This window comes from Paramormyrops kingsleyae, chromosome 11, assembly GCF_048594095.1.
Source record: "Paramormyrops kingsleyae isolate MSU_618 chromosome 11, PKINGS_0.4, whole genome shotgun sequence".
NCBI classification, from domain to species: Eukaryota; Metazoa; Chordata; class Actinopteri; order Osteoglossiformes; family Mormyridae; genus Paramormyrops; species Paramormyrops kingsleyae.
The window spans coordinates 26,305,923-26,326,581 of NC_132807.1; the positions used below are offsets into that span (position 1 = coordinate 26,305,923).

Sequence of the window (20,659 nt, forward strand, 5' to 3'; positions counted from 1 at the left end):
AGTGGAAATGTCGAGTAGGAGAGTAGGTTTATCACAAGGGGCAGGGGTGTCAAACTGCAGTCCTGGGGGGCCGGAGCCCTGCGTAGCTTACTTATTTCCCTGTTCCACCACAAATGATTCAGCTCAAGAACTGTGTGGAGTTGAATCAGATGTGTTAAATGAGGGGAAACCCAAAAATGTGCAGGGCTCCGGCCCCCCAGGACTGGAATTTGACACCCGTGGGATATGGTATCAGATAACAGGCCCCTCTTTATAAACCCCTCCCACGTTGCCCCTCCCACTTCCATTGGGCTCCTGGCTGCGGCGATACGCCTCTCATCTCACCTCCACATCCTGCAGGTTGAAGTCGTCCTGGTTCTTGAAGCCGGCCGCCCCAGAGCTGAGCTCCATCAGCATCTTGGCGATCTCGGGCTTGATGGCGGCCGTCAGTCGGCCGGCCGCCTCGGTGACGTGGTCCTGCACGTCCTTGAGCTGCGCGGCCGCCTTGGCGTAGTGCGAGCTGCGGAAGACGCCGCTGAACAGCTCGGTGAGCAGGGCGCTGGCGCGGCAAAACACGTTCAGCGCATCCAGGTACTTGGAGATGCCCTGCTGGATGTCGGCCACGGCGCTGCCGGGGGTGGAGGTGACGCCGGCGCCGCCAGGGGAGGGGGGCGGGTGCCCGCAGCCGCCGATGGGGGCCGGCCCAGAGCATGAGGAACCGAGGTGTCCGCCGAGGGCCCGGCCCAGTTCGGGAATGTGGTACTGCTGGTGCTGCTGTACCTTCTGCTTGGACCCGCCAAGCATAAACCGCCGCTTGTAGTCCATCTTACTGTCCTGCGCGCTGCAACAATACATAGGGGACACAGCAGGTCTCAGAGGGGGGGGGTCGTCCCACCTGCTGGCTGCCTGGAGAGCGAATATCAGCCTCTGGGGAGCCTGCTGTGACACTCCCACACCGGCCTAAGCGCAGAAGGCCTCACGCCGTGCCGACGGGCCGCCTAAAGTCACAGTCTCACTGGGGGGCATTTTCCAAGCAACGGCAAAATCAGCTGGGGAGAAAAAGGCAGGGGAGGGGGATGTTGTCTCGCGGCCTGGAGCCGCCTACCCAGTGCAGCCGCGCCGAGATTCGGCCATCAAAAGGGGGGGGGGGGGTGCGGCGGAATCAGCCGCTCCGAGAGAGTCAGTGGCAGGAAACCTGACACCTTCTCCACATCACATCTGCTCTTGGGACGAGTCACGAGACATCCAGCGGGAGATCCTGAACACGGGAACAAGTCTGTGGGACACACACACACACACACACACACACACACAGATAAATTTAACTCTGAAAGTCAACAAAGGCTTTCCTGGAGATGGGAACAATGGTCAGCAGCAAGAGGAGGAAACAGACAAAAATGAAGGGGATTACAGCAGTACGGTGTCTCTTCCCACTGACCAGACTCGCGATGCTCCTTCCTGGGGAACGTTCCACGCAGGCCCAGCTGGGGGGGGGGAGTCAATTGCGGTCTGAAACCAGTGGGGCCTTTGTTATTTTATCACAGGCGCTCCGCTCTCCCCCTCTCTGCCCGCTGAGGTAGTTTTCGCTGTCTCCGTGGAAACAGTTCCCAGAACCGGCGGCCTGTGGCGACAGAGCGGGCGAATATCCGTGAGGCCACTAGGTCATTTCCTGTGGGAGAAGGCGGGAGGGGCCATGTCAGGAGGGCAGGATGGAGGGAGGATGAGCAGAATTTGACAGAGGAAAGATTCACTGTATTGAGACCAAATTCTTCGGCTCCAAGCAAACAAGTCACATGACCAGGAAGGAGAATCCATTTCCACTTTTTCTCATGCAAGAACAGTATCTATGCACACTCAAGAGCACACATTTGAATGCTGACAAGTTTGTGCAAAAAAATTGCTTGTTGCATTTTCTTTAATTCTACAGTTGTATAACGATGTAGGACTTGTTATGGATAGGTATCATCACGATATCGCAATGGGTACACGTGCAACAGTCACATTGTGGAAGGATGTGATGCAAGAAAGATTTTTAAATAGCTAACACTGTTTAAGGTGCAGTTTCACAACCAAACTAAAAAAAATTATCCTTTTGACAAAATGATTGTCGGACACAGAACTGCAATCGTTAACGACCACAATCGGATGTTTCACCCTAACACTCTGCATGCACAGCGAACTGGCCTCAGTAATGCATGGATTCATAATGAAAGATCAGGAACGCGCTCTAAGAAACTGTCAAAATGTAAAAAGTGCTGTTATAAACGGCGATCACAAAACCCAAAAATATCGCAGCGTGATTCTTTTCCAATATTTTCTGATATCACCCTATTTTTGATGCCCTTGACAATACATGGGTATTGTCATAATACATAGATATAGAAATATTTAATTTACTAGTGCAAGTGCATCAATTAACAACATCCAGACCCAAACATTAGGGGGCGCTGCAGCATCCTTAGCGCCCCCCCTTTCCACGCCCTTGCACGCAGCCCTGCAGTGCCATGCCCTTTTATGGGGATGGGCGGGGCGATACCTATGCTAATTAGGGACAACTGGCACGCGCGTTCAATTTGTGAGGACAATGGGATTCATCACTGCAAGAACACATTTGCGAACAATTCTGCGGTTTAAGAACGTGTCCTGAATCTGACGTAGGTTTTTCTTAGGAACTTTCTTATGAACAAACTTAGGAAAAAACTTTATTATACTGGTGAATCAGGACCAATGTTTGCTGGTCAAAGAAAATACCGTTTCGATGCTAACGGACAAACAGATACATTTTATTCATACAAGGGCTAACCTGGTCCGCCACACCCAGGATTAAGGTACTAAAATGTGGCTGTTTTTTGGCTAATGTTTTTTGATTAGGTTTTCCTAATGTTCTTCCTGGACCCCCAATCTGTCTTTGTTCCAACAAGCCTCTAAATTGGGCTAAATTGAACTGTTATAGCTGCTGGCTCACACGGTGACACTGATTCACATTCATGAAGAGGTACAAGCTACAGATCTTAGTAGAAATGCAATTATGGGATGTTTCTTTTAATAAACAAAGGGGTTCATTAACAGGACTTAACATTCTTGTTTGAAAATAAAACGGGCATAATTTAATACTCAGTTTAAGATTACGTTAGTAAATAATTCAGGATTTATGAATTATTAAGTAATCCTTAATTAAAGCATGAATCGACCAATTTCTTTAAGGCTAGCAATTAATAATAATTACCCACTTTCAGAACAATCTCTCAAACATTTAAAAAAAATAAAAATGAAACAGGCATTAATGACCAGAATTTGAGATCGCAAGTGTTATGGATACAAAAAAAAGAATCTATATATAGATATATATAGATAAAGATATATATATCCCTTTAACCTCAACCCAGCCCTAACCTTAAGCATAAGTAACCAAGCAAAATAGTTTTTTGATTGATTCACAGTTTTATCAAATTGAGATCATCCTTCTTGGCACCAAAAAAAAGTCCCAACATAGTAAAAAGTTACAGGTTTTTATTATATTGCTGGGAAATCGAGTCCCCACAATGTAAAAGTTACAATAACGCATGTAGGCACTTACACACAGCAAACCAGAACACTGTTTCTCAGTGGGCTCAGCGTGTTAGTCTCATTGTAAAATGGTGAGCATGAGTGTGAAACGAAATGTCCATCAATTAACATTTGCACAAGGACCGTTACACTGGAAGGCTTCTTTTCAGATACCCAATCTTTCTCTCTTTTGAGACACAGACAGACATATATGTATAGTTAAGGTTGAGGCATAGGGTTAGGCCCTTTAACTAGTGTCTCAGGAGTATTTTTGGGAGGCTAAGGGCCTTGCTCAGGGATCTACCGCCAAGGCCAGGGCTCAGATCTGCAACCTGCCCATGTGCAAGGTAGCCCGACCCCAGAGATGGTACCCACTGAGCATGTGCGAGGTAGCCCGACCCCAGAGATGGTACCCACTGAGAATGTGTGAGGTAGCCCATCCTAGAGATGGTACCCACTGAGCATGTGCGAGGTAGCCAGACCCCAGAGATGGTACCCACTGAGCATGTGCGAGGTAGCCAGACCCCAGAGATGGTACCCACTGAGCATGTGCGAGGTAGCCCGACCCCAGAGATGGTACCCACTGAGCATGTGCGAGGTAGCCCGACCCCAGAGATGGTACCCACTGAGCATGTGCGAGGTAGCCCGACCCCAGAGATGGTACCCACTGAGCATGTGCGAGGTAGCCCGACCCCAGAGATGGTACCCACTGAGCATGTGCGAGGTAGCCCGACCCCAGAGATGGTACCCACTGAGCATGTGCGAGGTAGCCCGACCCCAGAGATGGCACCCACTGAGCATGTGCGAGGTAGCCCGACCCCAGAGATGGCACCCACTGAGCATGTGCGAGGTAGCCCGACCCCAGAGATGGCACCCACTGAGCATGTGCGAGGTAGCCCGACCCCAGAGATGGCACCCACTGAGCATGTGCGAGGTAGCCCGACCCCAGAGATGGCACCCACTGAGCATGTGCGAGGTAGCCCGACCCCAGAGATGGTACCCACTGAGCATGTGCGAGGTAGCCCGACCCCAGAGATGGTACCCACTGAGCATGTGCGAGGTAGCCCGACCCCAGAGATGGTACCCACTGAGCATGTGCGAGGTAGCCCGACCCCAGAGATGGTACCCACTGAGCATGTGCGAGGTAGCCCGACCCCAGAGATGGTACCCACTGAGCATGTGCGAGGTAGCCCGACCCCAGAGATGGTACCCACTGAGCATGTGCGAGGTAGCCCGACCCCAGAGATGGTACCCACTGAGCATGTGCGAGGTAGCCCGACCCCAGAGATGGTACCCACTGAGCATCCTGCTGTTGGGACAACAGGGCTGTTGTGTTGGGATGAATCACCAGCAGTGGCACACACAATGCAGCCATTGAAACGCCAGTGGGGAAACGTTTGTGTCTCCGCCTTCTGTGGTCTGTTGTCACCATGCAAGTCTGCGTCACTCATTTGCATGTTGGGGAGGGGGTGACATTCCGTCGCTTAACGCAGTCAGTCACTTAGTCCTGATATCTAAGGGCACTTAAGCTGGCTCTCATCACCAAAACGCATTAACAAACTTGTCCGGATCAACTTGTAACTAAATTGTAACTAAATGTGTCAAAAATACACTGTTTGGGCAGAGCGCATGACCCACGTAAATCAAGCATTAGCTGAACTTTGACCTGCCTTGACACGGTTGGGTGTAAAAACAGCACGACGGAGAACTGGGAGGAGGCCGGGCGCAACGTTTCGGGATGGGCTTTAAATCACTGCCTTGGGCTGGGGAGTTTTTCCATTTATGTACAAGGGATGGTCGCCATAGTAATGGCGCGTGGCAGGGGGCGTGAACCAGCGGCGCGCCGGCGTAAGCCTAGGGCACGCGGTGACCTGTAGAAGCCCTTCACCTCACTGACAGTGTTCCAGCCACCTCCAACCCTGCCTCCTTCCCCCATCGGAAGAGATGCCCGAACAGGAACAGCGCATTTGTGGGTTATTACCATGTAATATAGTGCCATATAACCTCAAGAATATTTTTCTTGTAAATATAATTAGGCAAATGAAAAACAACGCAAGCGTATTTATTTTTCAATAAGGAATAATCGTATAAAATATAAATTAGAAATTTATGAAGGTTTCCAGGAACCGGTTCCTATTCAAGTGAGACACAAACCCGGCTTGTGTTTTTGTCTAAGCACAGATGAGCGGCGCCCTGTTGTCTACGTAGAGCCCCTCCGTGGGGTCAGAGCAGAGCTCTGCTGGCAGGATGGCTTGGCACTGGACATGTGGGGGTGCCCACTTTCCACTGCAGACAGGCCGGCAATGAGGAACCTCTCATACTTAATCGAACTTGCCATAACACGGGCCGTTTATGCCGGTGATCAGGAGGACCCCGAAACTGCTGAGCAACAGGAACGGAAACAGGAACAGGAACAGAAAGGGCAACACTGCAATTAACTTTAGCAAAGCTGAGCTACTCACCCCCCCCCCCCTCGAGACAGTCAGCATATTTGATTTGACATTTCACAATGAAGGGAAATTCAGGATGTATAAACAAAAATTAATTTAGAAAACTTTTCCTAGGATATCCTAAATAGTCAAAAAAAGAAGATACACTGAAAATTCCACTCTTTAAATTACACTAGCTGTCATAATAAACAGTCAAGAACCCTTGAATTATAGTCATATTATACCCTAATTCTCAGCAATAAAACATTAGTCTTAATTAATTCAGCGTTTAAGACTTGCTGAGGTTAGCAGTGTAAAGAATGGTTTCATTTACAAACAGAATGCACACACTACACCCTCTGAAGATCTCAGTACAGCTGTCTGAACCCAAGGCCAGGATGTGAGATCATCTCACTGTGCTCATGTGACGGATTCAAAAGCAGAGGATCATTCCCACAATCTGAACGTGTTATTCTGATGGGGGAGAGACTGCAAACCGTCCGTCGCGTGGCGGCGTCCATGTGCAGCCCACCTTAAACCCTGAACATCCAGCAACAGGCTCCAGGCCACAACTGCCTGGAGAAGCAGCTCAAACGTAACGCCGCAAACTCACCACGTTCAGTGTTACGGGTTCACCGTACGACAGCCTTACAAAATTAACTACAGCTCCCTTCCAGCGTCACTGTCTCGCTGGCACTCAGCGCTATGCTGTCCCTGTCTTACCTAATTATACAGATTCACATTTAACCACAGACATCCAGGTTAAAGGCCCCCTGGCCAAACCTCTCCTGAGACTCGAACCTCTGGGTTATGAATCCATGTCTTTAAATACTAAGATGCTGCCCCACATTTGCTCATTTATGGAGCAGAGATGCACTGAGAGCACACAGCCCACCTGCTTATGGTTACCACTTGGACTGTAGTCATACTGGACCAAGGGTGGATGTTCTACCCTTATAATCAATCACCTATCTGGCACTTCCATAAATTTTTTCACCCAATTAGGCCACTGAAGAGAGTCAGCTTAAGTTCCTGCTATATGGTACAAGAGTTGAACTTAAAGGAACTGACTGACCTTCGGATATGAAGCCATAGCTCGCCTGCTAATGCCACAACATCATCAGACAGGTGACCTCATGACCTAAATTAGAGAGCCCACCCTCCAGGGACATCCATTAACACCAAGACATCCCGTGGCTCAGTTCCACCAGCAACGGACACAAGGGAGCGTCTGAAAATTACACCTCGGGTGAACTGTGATTCTCCTCATGCAGGCAAACAGCTGTTGTGGTTTATTTTGAAAGGAGTCAAAGTTCAGTTTGAAAGAAAAGCTCTCAACATCTGGTGGCAGCAGAGTTGGGAAAAGGACGCTCTACAAAAGGCCCAAAAGTGGCCGTGCTTTTTGCGCCACTTTGACCCCTTAAAACAGAGTACAAAGAGAGACTAAATCGAGATGAACAGCACAGAGTAATACAGTCAATATCGAGAGAGGAGACCCAACAATCGGCGCAACTTCACTGCAGTTTCTCAAGGTGTCTTCAGCTTTTCTATAAGGAATGACAGTGCTGAGGGCTGAAATATTTGGGATGTTTCACCTTTAAGACACTGATACTCAAACATAACGAACAAAACGGCACATCAAAGGCAAGGTCACGCCCACCTGGCCTGTGTCCAGCACACTAGCATCAAAGTCACACATTGTTCGGTTTAGCAACTTAACTCCATATGATTTTATTTTTTTTACACCGTAATAGATACATGATTAAAGCAGCACGATGGATGCAAACCGCAGACAAAACTGACACGCTGTGCTGTGCTGTGCTCTGCTGTGCTCTGCGCTCACTGATATCTCAGATTTTGTAAATTCACTGCTACGTCTGACAAACGCCTTGTACAGCTACAGTCACCCTACAGTCACCCTACAGTCACCCTACAGTAACCACCATATGCTTACGCAGTCAGCAGTCTCATACAAGCTACAGTCATTCTACAGTTAGTGGTCCTGTAAAAGTGACAGTGGTTTTTGTGAAAGGTCAGCCCAGGAACTGCTCTGGGGAGACACACAGATACAGGACTGAGCACAAGGGCCCAGAGAAAACAATGTCCGGCAGTAAACGTGTACGTGTTACTTATCGATAGGTTTCTGGGTGGCTGGAACAGCAGCTTTAATTCCCTAAACCAGGGTTATTCAACTCACGGCCCTCGAGGTCCGAGCACTGCTGGTTTTCCAGCCTTCCTTTACCTGTCAGTCAGGTGTGAAGCCTCTGACCAATCAGAATCGGTAATTATTAAACAACTACCTGGGAGAACTGAAAACACGGCCTGGATTTGGAATCTTGGTCCAGAGTTGAAGAACCCTGCCCTAAACTGTCCTTGGTGCAGCTCAGCCAATGCATGCATCTGCTACATTTTACAATCTTGCTTGATTAGTTAATTAATGTCATGAGGTCCTGATTAGCCAAACAAGGTGTCTTAGTGGTTGAGTTACCATCCAAAAAAAACTCATGCAAATAAAGGGGTGACTTGTGTAGTGTTTTGATACGACTAAGCTGTTAAACACACAGCTTGTATGTTGCTTCATCTCCTGAGTCAGTGTCTCCCAGCTCAGTCCTCAGGGATCCGCAGACCGTGCAGTGACTGCGTGGTTTCGCTCCCTCCCAGCTCTCGGGTTGATAAACACGGCGCTTCATCTCCATTCATCACATACCCCTTCATTCTCTCCATGACGGTCACAGGTATGCATATACAGGTGAGAAAACGGTGCGGGGAGCAGGGTCACCAAACACGTAGCCCCCCCCAGCGAATTTGTAGTTTATAGGCAATGTGATATCCCCCACCAGCCAGCCACGGGATTTGAACCCACAACCTTCTGGACATGGGCACAGATCCCTGAGCCACTCAGCTTGAGCTTGTTGTCATGGGTGGCAGCACACAGAACTGGGACCACAGGGAGCAGGCAGACACATCCTGCTCATTCAATCTCGATGTTTACTCTATTTTGTCGACTGAATCTGTCAATGATGGCAAGCTCTGCTGCTGTGTGACCTCGTTACACAGCAACTCCCAGTAAGATCCAAGCCTGTGCTCCTCATATTAAACCAGCTCACGTGCCTGAATAACAGAACGATGCTTTGGTGCTGTTACACACTGTAACTCAAGTTACATTAGCAATAAAGTTCACAAGCTGCAATTTCAACTTTTATTCTCTTTTATTTAGTTCTTTTTAATTCAATGTAATCAGCATCAAAGCAACTTCTCCCAGAAATTATAGCTAATAAAAAACTAGTAACACACTTCTTAGGCACGCAAACGCTTCTCAAAAGCCAGTGGAACACAATCCCCCCCCCCAAAAAAAAACACCCAACAGCCTCGCTTTGCACAACAAACATCAAGCCTCATTTTGCAAATGAGGACCCGGGGCCTTTAAATGTGGCACAGAATAAAGTTTTCCCTACCCGACAACAAATAAAGAGGTTTGAAATCAAAACAGCGAGTTAAAGAAAGATGAGCCCAGCTGTCACAAAGGCTTCCACTGTTTTTCTGTCCAGGTCGTCAGGAGTCCGCATAGCAAACAGTAGGGATCAATTCATCATAACCTGCAACACAATTTTAGCTTTCGATGCCACCCACGCTCCTAAGTATTAATATCTCAATTACTTGCAATGCAAGAAAAACGTAAAGACTCGCATGTGACTCCATCACGCACAATGAGAAAACCAACTGTAATATTCAGCAGTTTCAGGGACAGGCCAACCTTTGTTGCAATTCATTTCACACTCGTTTATCTAATACTTGGATAATTGAAACCAATTAGTGATTCAGCTGCATGGCTTATAATTCATAATGCAAAAGCCCAAAGGGTAAAGAGCTTTGTCAGGTCTTAAAGTCCCAAAAACTCTGAATGTCAGCAGCACACAAGCACGGCAGCTCAACAGCCTGCCCTCGAATCTGAGGATCGATTCCCACCGGCAGCTCGGCGTTTAAGGGGTTTGCGCCGTCTCCCCGGGGATTCCTCCCGCAGCCCGAAAACATGTGGTTAGGTGGATGGGTGTTTCTAAGCTGCCTGAAGCGCGTCAGGGTGTTTCCTGCTCCTCATGCCCAGCGAATCCTGGGAAGGGTTCCAGCCTCCCTCTGACACCCCACTGGATAAGCAGTTATAGATGATTGATGGATGCAATACAAACACTCCTCGTGCACAGTGTGAAGGCGGAGATTTCTTGTGGAGCCTTGTTTTCTGCCAAGTTCTCTCTCTTCATGGAGAAATGATGCAAACCCAGCAATTATATGATGTGACACGAATACACAATAACATTAGAATAAAAACAATAATAAAATGACTATGTAAACAGAATGTTATATGATTAATCACAAGCACAGTAAAGTACTTAATTATTAAACGAATAGCTAAAATAGAATAACAAACAAAGCAAAAGCTATTTAACAGCTGAAAGCCAGTTTTTCAGGATTTTCTCATTAGAAATGTCATGTTAAGACAATTCAACTTCATAATGTTCTCGATGTTTTTAAATACTCTTAAAATTATTCTGTATGTGTTTTGACTAAACCAATAAACAAATCTGTTGTGGCGATAACTTTGTAGACACAACCATATTGAACATTTCAAATCTACATTTCTTTATTGAGCAGATATATTTTAAGGAGCAGCCTTGGCCAGAGATTTGCTCAAGGGCCTGTGGGCGACGTCACTTGGCTCACCGTGGGATCTGAACCGGTGACCTTCTGTTCACAGACACAAACTCTTAACCGACAGAGCCGCACGCCACCCCACACACCGGCAAATAATGATCGATGCCCATGTTCCACATGGGAAATCTGTGATGGAGAGAAACAAGTGGCATGCAGGCATTGAGCTGGTTTCCAAGGAAACCCAGTCTGGAGCAGCAGTTTTGCCCCTTTGCCACACTGCCGCTTCCTTGGCGGAGAAGATCCTCCTTCCGTCCAACGCCAGTGCAAGACTCCAGCCTTCATTCATAGCAGACAATGTCTTCCTCCATACAGGCCAGTCCTGTATCATGCCATACCGGTACAGGACCACTGTAGCATTTTTTCCAATCATGCCTTTTCTGTGGGACGCCATACTGGTATCTCTACTGCACTAGTCAGCCACTGCTCTCCATCTTACAACTGCTACAGTCAGCTACACTGCTTTCATTTCCAGGCCATTTCTGCAGGTACGGGAGTCCACCCATCAATGACTGCAACCCCGTATGACATGCATATGAGAACAAATAAATCGCCCAGAGAATCATGTTACCAAGTTATTTTGTTTCATGACTATAATCATGTTAAACATCAAATAACACTAACTCTGCCTTTTATAAGCTATCTATACCCTAAACAGGCAAATAGGTGTGTGGCATATTGACATAACTCTTAATAATACAGGATATTATTTTGTTTTATAATGATCTCAGCATAGCAGTAAACTGAGCAGGTCAGCTCTGCTGTGTAATAGTGGAGAATGTGAGAAGTCCTGTGTGAAGCAGCAGTGGGTCTTATAACGGCACAAACAGCCATGTCAGGCCTCGGGCTAGAGCAGTATTTCCCAACCCGATCCTTGGAGACCCACAGACGGTCCACGTTTTTGCTCCCTCCCAGCTCAGTCAACATTTGTACTCCCTACCAGTAGGGAGCTGGGAGGGAACAAAAACGTGGACTGTCTGCAGGTCCCTGGGAACCGGAATGGGAAACACTGGGCTAGATTACCGTCCAAGACCCTGGCTTGTATCTGGAATGACGGCGCCAAGAACAAAAACGCATCAAAAACGGGTCCAGAGGCGGCCAATGGCAGCACAGATACGCCACAAAAATTCCACGAATTTACATTCCAATCCGGCCGCTTCCAAGGTACAATTCCACTGAACACAGTGATCTCCAAAGTAGCTATTTGGTAGGAGTAACCATCTTGGCATTTCTGGTAAATGTTTATAAGCAGAAAGTGCAAAAGATGTGTCTTTAGTGGTCATGTCCGGTGATGACGAGAGTGTGAATGGATACTGACTATAGAGCAAACCGTTAGACATAAAGGTGGGCTTTGATCACACACAGCAACCTCAACATCTCAAAATACAGTGTCAACGAAAAACTGGGGCCTTTCAGTTTTGTTTTGGAACCACAAAACTTAAAGAAAACTTGTTTGCCTATTTATCCGCTGGGAGGCTCTCCATAGATCGGGTTCCTCACCCCTGTTCTAGGCCATGGCAGGGAACACAAACACACACATATTCATGCATCACACTCAGGATGGCTTACAGATGCAAGTGAACCAAACTGCAGGAGGAATCCCACACTAAACGAGGAGAACATGCACAAACGAAGAAGTGAGGCAGGGTTCAAACGGACATCCCTGGAGCTGTCGGGCTACAGTGCTACCAGTGAGTCATCATGCCTCCAAAATCACGTTACAGTGACAGCATTACGTTGGATTTTATTCTTGAAGTACAATTACAAATAAATAAAACAAGTCCTAACATGTCTGGTTTAAACTTGCGTCGAAAGTTGGGAAAAAGACCTGTAAACAGGTTAACACCCTAGAATAACCACATAATCGATAGTCAATCTTTTTTAGCAACACTCGCCAGTGAAGTGGACAGGAAAACAACTCGGAGTGTTTGAACAACAGGCAGAGCCTCGCCGTTATCTACTCTGAGCAGCTTGACGGGCCCACAAAGGTGTGAAAGGAGATCTTCTGTAGTACCATGGCTCTCCGGGGACACTCTGCCTCAGAGGCCTGGCAGGTAGCCTCTCTGGCATCTCCGGGTCTCCATACGCACCTGAGATACGCTGGTACCCAACGGAGCAGACTGGAGGCGGTCAAGTGGGTCGTGATGACAGCAGCCATCACTAACCCTAACCCCCACTCCCAAATGAGCTTATACTTAATTTATTTCAGTGCCGGACAAAATGATGAAAACAAAAACCACTCAGCATCAGCCTTTGCAGATTTCCACTCAAGTATCACTTAGCGACAAGATCCAAGTGTGATACACAGAGCAGTTAACAAAAAAAAAAGAAGAGAAATATGACACGAGTTAGTTTCATACAACTTAAACCATCAAGCAGTTTTACAAAGAATAAGGCATAAAACCAAAGGATATTCTTTACCTGCCAGTGAACAGGGATTTTAAAACTGGTTTTACTTCGTTTGGAAACAGGCACCAAAACACCTAATTGTTTGCTTACCTTCAGACTTCAATGCTACACATCTTCCAGAACCAATATCCCAAAGCCAAACAGGATGGCAGCAGAGACAAATAAAAGACAGACACAGAACCATGATCTTCGCATGACAAACAAATCCGAAGACAGACCTTTCCGTTAAACTCACCACATAAATTCCAAAGTCCCATTCTACCACTGAGCAATCCTCTATACCACAGGACTTCTAGCAAGGTTTCCCAGGAGAAACCCCACAACAAACTTGCAAGTCCTACAACTATGTGATACCTCGAAAAAAAACTTTTTTCTCAACTCCTGCAGCCGTAGATGTCAGAGAACAAGAGCTACTGTCTAACGGCTGGTATTAAAATCCAGCGACACTCAATGAAATTACCTCAACCACTATCAATAGGGTCTAATTGAGGATTTGCATCTTGGAACATGACAAACACATTAAACCGACCGAGCTGGAATGAGATGGGATAGACCTTTTTGGAGATCAGCTGAAAGGGGGATTGGACCACATATGCCAAAGTGATTCTTTAGTATGGACGAGATGGAGCGAGATGAGACAGAAGACTGACCGACCCAACGTTGCATCACAGGAGTCCCACAACAAAACGTGGACAAAGGGGAATTTCAAATGACCAAACACAGCAGGATACTTCCTGTATACAGGCTGCTCATATCATCAAGGTAATGGCCATTAATGAAACAAGTGGCGTTTGAAGATGGAGACTCCAGAAACAGAACGATTTCTTACATTTCACCTGCCTCTCTTACACCTGTGACGAGAAACACAAGAAAGCAGTGTCCTGCCTTACATGAAGGACACCCTGAACAGCAACACCTTAATAACATGGTTTCATTATAGCAGCCTTTTCTCCAGTTTCTTCTGAATGAAATCATACTGAATTACCTTGGGTCACATATAGCACTTTTGAGGGTATCACGCAATAGAAGCCCCAGTTCAATTCTGTAAGGTACCAGTGATACCACACAGATTTTATGGATTTTTTCCTCCCTGGGCCTGACTCACTAATCCCTCAGCAAAGCTGTGTTGACACAGCACAACATTATCACACTACCTCATTATGTGAGCGTCATTCACCTCAGGAAGGTGCATCCTCCACTGCGCCAACCCACCAGGTACAGGTTGTCAACAGGTGATTCCAGAGCACAGTGCTGAACGTATCTACCATCTCCCACTGTCCTTTTCAGTCAGCAAGCCCCAATCTCAGCAATATCTAAAGGAACGTCTGAAGAGGTGCTTACAAGCAGCTTAGAGCTCACCGACACAGAGCATAGATTGAATTCCTTGTGGCAGAATGGTGCCAAATTTCTACCAAACGGTCAAAAACAGTGACAGGAAGCACTGCCTGCATCTGTCTGCCTACAAGCATGCAATATGCAGCCGGTATTTTTTAGCCCAACACCTGTGTAGGTGCTAGATATTTGTAACAAAACAGCTGCTGAACTCAAAATCAAAAGAGAGAAATACTACAGGACTACTTCACATGAGAATGGTTTTATAAAACCAAGACCAAGGTTACATCCCCACCCAAAAAAAAGTTCTTCGCTGTATTTTAACCATAAATTTGAATGAATATTTAAGAAATATTAAACTGGCTCATTTATCAGTGGATATTACACATGAAAACACATGCTACACAAGCCAGAGACTGCACATCTAATCAAACAACAGAAGCCTTGTGAACACGGGCTGTAATATAACACTTGGCAGAATTACATTTAAAGTGGCCAAAAGCGCATTCCTGACAGTATTCAGAGCCGCTCTGCCACGGGTTAGAACGCACAACCCAAGGCAATAAATAACCAGCCCAGTATAACTTCTGCTCAGGCACCCAACATATCCACTCTGACCGGCAATCGTCTGTCAACCTGTGGCTAACAAAATAGATCCCTTTTATATATTCATTACCGTCTCGGGCTTTTTCCCTGAACGCTAATTGAGTGGTAAGATACGAAGCAACCGGCCATATTTCCCCAACATTTCCGAGCATCGGCGACCCAAACAGGAAGCACATTCCACACGACCTCAGTGCAGGCAGACCGAGTCCTTTTCGCCAAAAAGCTCCATGTTCATACCGCAAAATACTAATAAAGTAGTGAATAACCTTAATAATACACTCAAAAGAAACAAACGTGCGTGCGGACGCCGATCTTTAAGAAGATTAATATTAATGCTGAAAGATATCAACATCCTCGGTGAAATGAGGAAGACACTTGATTAAATGTGCGTACATTAGCACCTCCTGTCAAAGGCTATCTAAGGAGCTCTGCAAATACCAATATAATTAGGTCATGGGCTCGCAAGAATAGGGATTATCCGCGAGGAATGCGCCCCATTGAGGCGATTCCCTTACACGGTCACCGGCGCTGCGGACCGAACGCGCCCCCCAACTTTTTCTCAGGTCCGAACTGGATGCAGTAATTTGAGTTACTGGGTAAATCAGGCAGCCGCCTTAATTACTCCCCGTGCAGAATACATGCCATGCAATCCCTTTAAACTGAAAATTCTCGTTCCCCGGGCTGCATCAGAAATAATCACGTAAACATGACAAAAGTTGCATGCCGATTCTAATTGCTGCCGAACATCTTGTCATTCTGGTTTCGAAACGTACAGTAAACCATATCATCCGCAGCTTTTAATTCGGGTACACTAAATACGGTTCATTCACAATTGTTTACCGATAATACCCTTTGGATTGACCATCTGATTCGGTGGTTAATTAAGGGTACTTTCCACCTTCCAGTTTAATAATGTACCATCTGGCGTCTCATCCAACTCGAAAACGGTACGTAATTCATATACAGTATTTGGTAGCCGGTAGCGGACAAAACAGCCCACGATCGCCATCCACCAACTTTTATAATACGTGAGAAGGGATTGGCGCATGGAGTAAAAGCCAGGTTAAATCGCATCCACTTGCATTCTTACCTGTCAGTCGGTGATTTATGCTAGCCTGCTGACCGCATAGCTAATTCAGATGGTTAGACACCACAGCCTCGCGGTTTAGTTAGCTAGCTCACTAGCTGGTAAATACCATATCCAGCAGGAAAAACAGACACTGGGTTGCTGGCAGTGAATCACTATTTCGCAGGAAGGTGTGCCGGAGTCCCCGCAAGCGCAGTGTGCCAGTTTCACCGAAACTCGCACAGCCCTTCTCCGGGGGACACTTTGTGGCAGAGTTCTGTTTATATGGCATTTTTAAAGGCACAGAAACACACAGAGGCACACCAGCGAGGGATCGCCTCGCTTATTCCGAACTCGGGGCGAAGCAACAGATCAGCACGGCGTAATGCGCACCGTGCAATGGGGAAGGCGGACATCGGAATCGCCGCGTAACTGCGCCCGATCGCACCCTGTCTGTCAAGTTTAAACCAGCCGGATATAGAAACAAAAAAACACAGACTGGGAAGAGGAATACTGGAGTTATTCGCAGCACAGAAGCACTCCACTAAGCGGGTACACTAAAACAGCAAGCCCGTCAGAATCCCCATCTCCTCCCCGATTCCCCATGCAGACCCCTACCACCATGTATAATGTTGAGAAATAAATTAATACTTGCAAGTGTTACGCGGTTGAGCACCGCGCAGCCCCCCGATCAAGCCTGCACGGCGCATTCCGAATGCACTGCACCATGGCCGGGGCTGGCGGGCGTTTCAGATCCCCTAGCTATTTTGCGACACGGTTTTTCGTGCTTCTACCAAAAACACGCGAAGCGCCCCAAACCACCACCCACACCCCTCCATAGAAATAGTCTGGGGCGTAAAAACGCGGAAAGATTACCTCCCGGTAGGAAATTCGTCGTTGGCAGAGCTTGACGAAGCCCCTCTAGAATGGAGCAGGCAGCCGCATCCCTGGGCAGCTACGCATCCCACCCTCCTGACAGCGAATCCCTGTCTGTGTACACCGGAACTGACGTCACTGCACAGCAGCCGAGCCCGACTCGAGGTGGCCGAAAAGGGAGTTTCCCTGGATTCGAGTGGGAGGCGATTTTGCTACAGTCTATTAACTTTGCTGGTTATTTTTTCTTCCTCTGGTTTACATTTGTTGCTTCGGTCACGATCACTTAACAGCAAATTTTACAATTTCAAACACAGACAATAATACAATTATTGACTTTAGTTATTAACCCAATAATACAATTTTAATCACAAAACACAGTAAGAGCTGTATACCAGTAAAAGTAAACACAGAGTGAACGTGGGTGGCTCAGTGGCTTAGGACTTTGTGTCTCTGATTGGAAGGTCGCGCTGGGTCAAAATCGACAGAATGATTTCACTTTTGGGCCTTTAACCCCCAGTTACAGGGACTGACTGATCCGGCAAGTCGCTTTGTCCAAAATGTTAAAATCAGCAAAATTCACAATAAATTACATTTTCTGGGGCGGATCTACAAAATATGTTGCCACCCCACATCAACAAATGTGGCCAATCGATCGTTTTTTATCGTCTGCATACCTAACCCCCCTCTCAGGTCGGAAGTTCATACCCCTGGCCACCCCCGTAAACACAACTATAGTCCCTGATGGGCTTCCCAATCGAAATTTTCTGTGGGCGCCACTGAACAGTTCAAAAATACATTTATAGTAATGTTTACTCTTGAAAATGTTACATTTAGTAATAAAATTATACACGAACACCTTAATCAATACTCAATTTTAATTGATAAATAGGCCTGCCTAAATTATCTTAAACTTACATATAAAATATCTTGTTTGAATTGAACAAAATCGCATTAAGGTTATCATAACTACACTGCAAAAATATAAAGTCAAAAGCCCGGGTAGACCACAAAATCAAGGGTGCATAATTAGGAAGAATAGTAGCCAAACCTCAAGATGACTAAGGCCGTAGGAAGTTTTGTTACAATGAGACTTGTGATATAACGTTGCCACCTAGTGGACATATTAAGTGCTAATCATAGTGACTTTGTTTAGCAGAGAAAAGCATGAGGTCACGGAGAAGTTTGAGCCAGCATTCCTAGAGCAGGTGGGGCTGAAGGTCCAGCGATGATACGAATATTCCCCTGACCAAAGGATTCAAACCCACAACCCAATGCACATGAATCCAAAACCCACAACCTACAAACGGCTTGCTTATATGAGCAGACCTTTCTCCTATGAGTTTGGCATCACAGATCTCTGTATGTGAGTGATTCATTTTGAACAGAATTGAAACTTTCATAATGATCAAACAACAAAAGTTTCTGATGAAATTATGTTTCATGTTATGTAATCATACAAGATAGAAATGTACCTTTTAGTCTAATTTAAGGTACTGAAATAGACTCTGAGGAACATCCCCAAGGTATGAACAACATTCATGTACCCCTAATGGTACAAAATGATACAAAAATATTCCTCATGGTCCATTTTTGTACCTTAAAAGGTACATCTACCTATAGCTAGGGTATAATTGGCAGACCCTACACTGGGGTATAAGCAAACCAAAGGTACAAATTGGTACTTTTTTTCTGGCTGTAGCACAATTTGCTGAAAACATTAATGCTGGCTATAATAGAAAGGTGTCAGAACACACAGTGCATAGCAGCTTGCTGCGTATGGAGTTGCATTGCCGCAGAACAGTCAGAGTGTCTATGTTGACCTTTGTCTACTGCTGAAAACACTTACAATGGGTACATGAGCATAAAAAATGGACCATGGAGTGGTGGAAAAAGGTGGCCTGGTCTGATGAGTCACATTTTGTGTTACATCATGTGGCTGTGCATTGTTAACCTGGGGAAGAGATGGCACCAGGATGAACTAGGGGAAGAAGGCAATCTGGTGGAGGCAGTGTGATGCTCTGGGCAATGTTCTGCTGGGAAACCATGGGTCCTGACATTCATGTGGGTGTGACATTGACACTATCACCTACCTAAACATTGTTGCAGACCAAGTACCCCCCTCCATGGCAACAGTATTCCCTGATCACAGTGACCTCTTTCAGCAGGATAATGTGCCCTTCCACGCTCAAGAATTGTTCAGGAATGGTTGGAGGAACATGAAAAGGAGTTCAAGGTCTTGACATGGCCTCCAAACTCCCCAGATCTTAATCCGATCGAGCATCTGTGGGATGCGGTGGACACTTTGAGCTATTTCAGCTTTTACAGACTACTTTAAAATTGAAAGGTTCCTGTTGTTGGCTGAATCGTTCAATTCTTCTTGTTTTTTGACTGGTTTGTTTCATTGATTGAAAGACTTATCCAGCTGTTGCACATTAACATTAGCGGCACATGTATGATTATAGGAGACTGGCCAATCAGCACACAGCAAGAACTCGGTGCTAAAGTGACATCCAGGGCCTTTTAATTGAAATAGTAGATTGAAAATCCTGTCCTATCTCAGTGTCCTTCCTCACATAGATTGGGTAGTGGCCGTAGTTTAATGTCTATGTGCAGTTGCCGTACTTCGCAGTGATCAGTGATAATGCTCAGTCATGTTTAATTACTCACTTAAACCACATCCGAAATAGGCCTACGACCAAGGGCATAATAACTTTGGGTTGAGCATTGGTGGAGTTGAGGTCACCACCCATTTAAGGGGGTCTACAGTGGTTGTATTGGTTGGTTTTGATTATTGCAGGGGCGGTGGTTATAACCCCTCCCCCCCCCATAATTAACGCCCATGCCTACAACACCCGGACAGCTCCCCCCTCCGTTAAAATCGATCTCGCTGAAGTACACTTATAATTTTTTTAAAAAGGTGATTGGGTATTTGATCATAAGTTATCAAAGGGGTTACTTCCCTTTGGTAAATTTTGACGTGGGCCCCTTGCCGTGATGGGCCGTGAGCCCCTCCGCTACTGGTGCCAGTTCAAATTTCAAACTCTGTCCTACACCCCTGAGAATAATGAGGAAAAACGAGACATTACATTGCTAAAAGGACTATAACGATTTTGCTTCAGTTTTTAATCAATAACTTAATGCTATAATGTGTTCTGAAACTGAAAAACTGAGGAAAAGAAAGATTTTAAAACTGAAAGAACATACTTCGTGTGCTGTTAGTTGCCACCCATGTGTTACAAAAATTCCCCTTTTCTTTAGATAAGATAGGGAAAGCTTCCCAAAGTAGCACTGGTTTGCAAAATCAACAAGTTTTACCAGAGCAACGTCTAATATTCGGCTAGTACACATCATTGCATGTTTAGCTGAAATGTCAAATAATGTTCTTGAAAATTAGATCAGTTTTCAGAGACGAGGGAACACGTGGTCCAGTTGCAAAATTAAACTTAGTTTGACCTAGCTCCGACAAAAAAAAATTTCGGACGTGCTATTCTACCCAAAATTGCATGGGTGCTGCATGTAGCTGGGATCCAACTTTTTTAAAACCCTACCGAGGTGTTCTTTGGGAATTGTGAAAAATGTAGGTTAGTTGTATTTGAACACATGTTGATAACAGGTTCTTATACTTTACAAGTATGTATTTGAACAGATCGTGCAGGCATTTTATTGAAAGCAATGGGATTCTTCCAGTGACTACATCACAAGATAAAACGGC

General features: G+C 46.1%; 1 protein-coding gene across 3 annotated transcripts in view; it reads right to left on the reverse strand.

The window, feature by feature from the left end:
- garre1 (granule associated Rac and RHOG effector 1) overlaps positions 1–17,090 on the reverse strand; it is a 33,951-nt gene extending 16,861 nt beyond the window's left edge. The window contains exons 1-3 of one of the 3 annotated variants that reach the window (XM_023845588.2): positions 16,948–17,090; positions 1,418–1,648; positions 325–1,255 (exon numbers count right to left, since the gene is read on the reverse strand). In XM_023845588.2, the coding sequence (XP_023701356.2) occupies positions 325–834 (510 nt within the window). In that variant the 5' untranslated portion in view covers positions 835–1,255; positions 1,418–1,648; positions 16,948–17,090. Of the gene's footprint in view, positions 1–324; positions 1,256–1,417; positions 1,649–16,095; positions 16,418–16,947 lie in introns of those variants that run through there. The other 2 variants (XM_023845590.2, XM_023845589.2) reach the window with 2 other exon arrangements.
- Between the last annotated feature and the right edge of the window lie 3,569 nt (positions 17,091–20,659).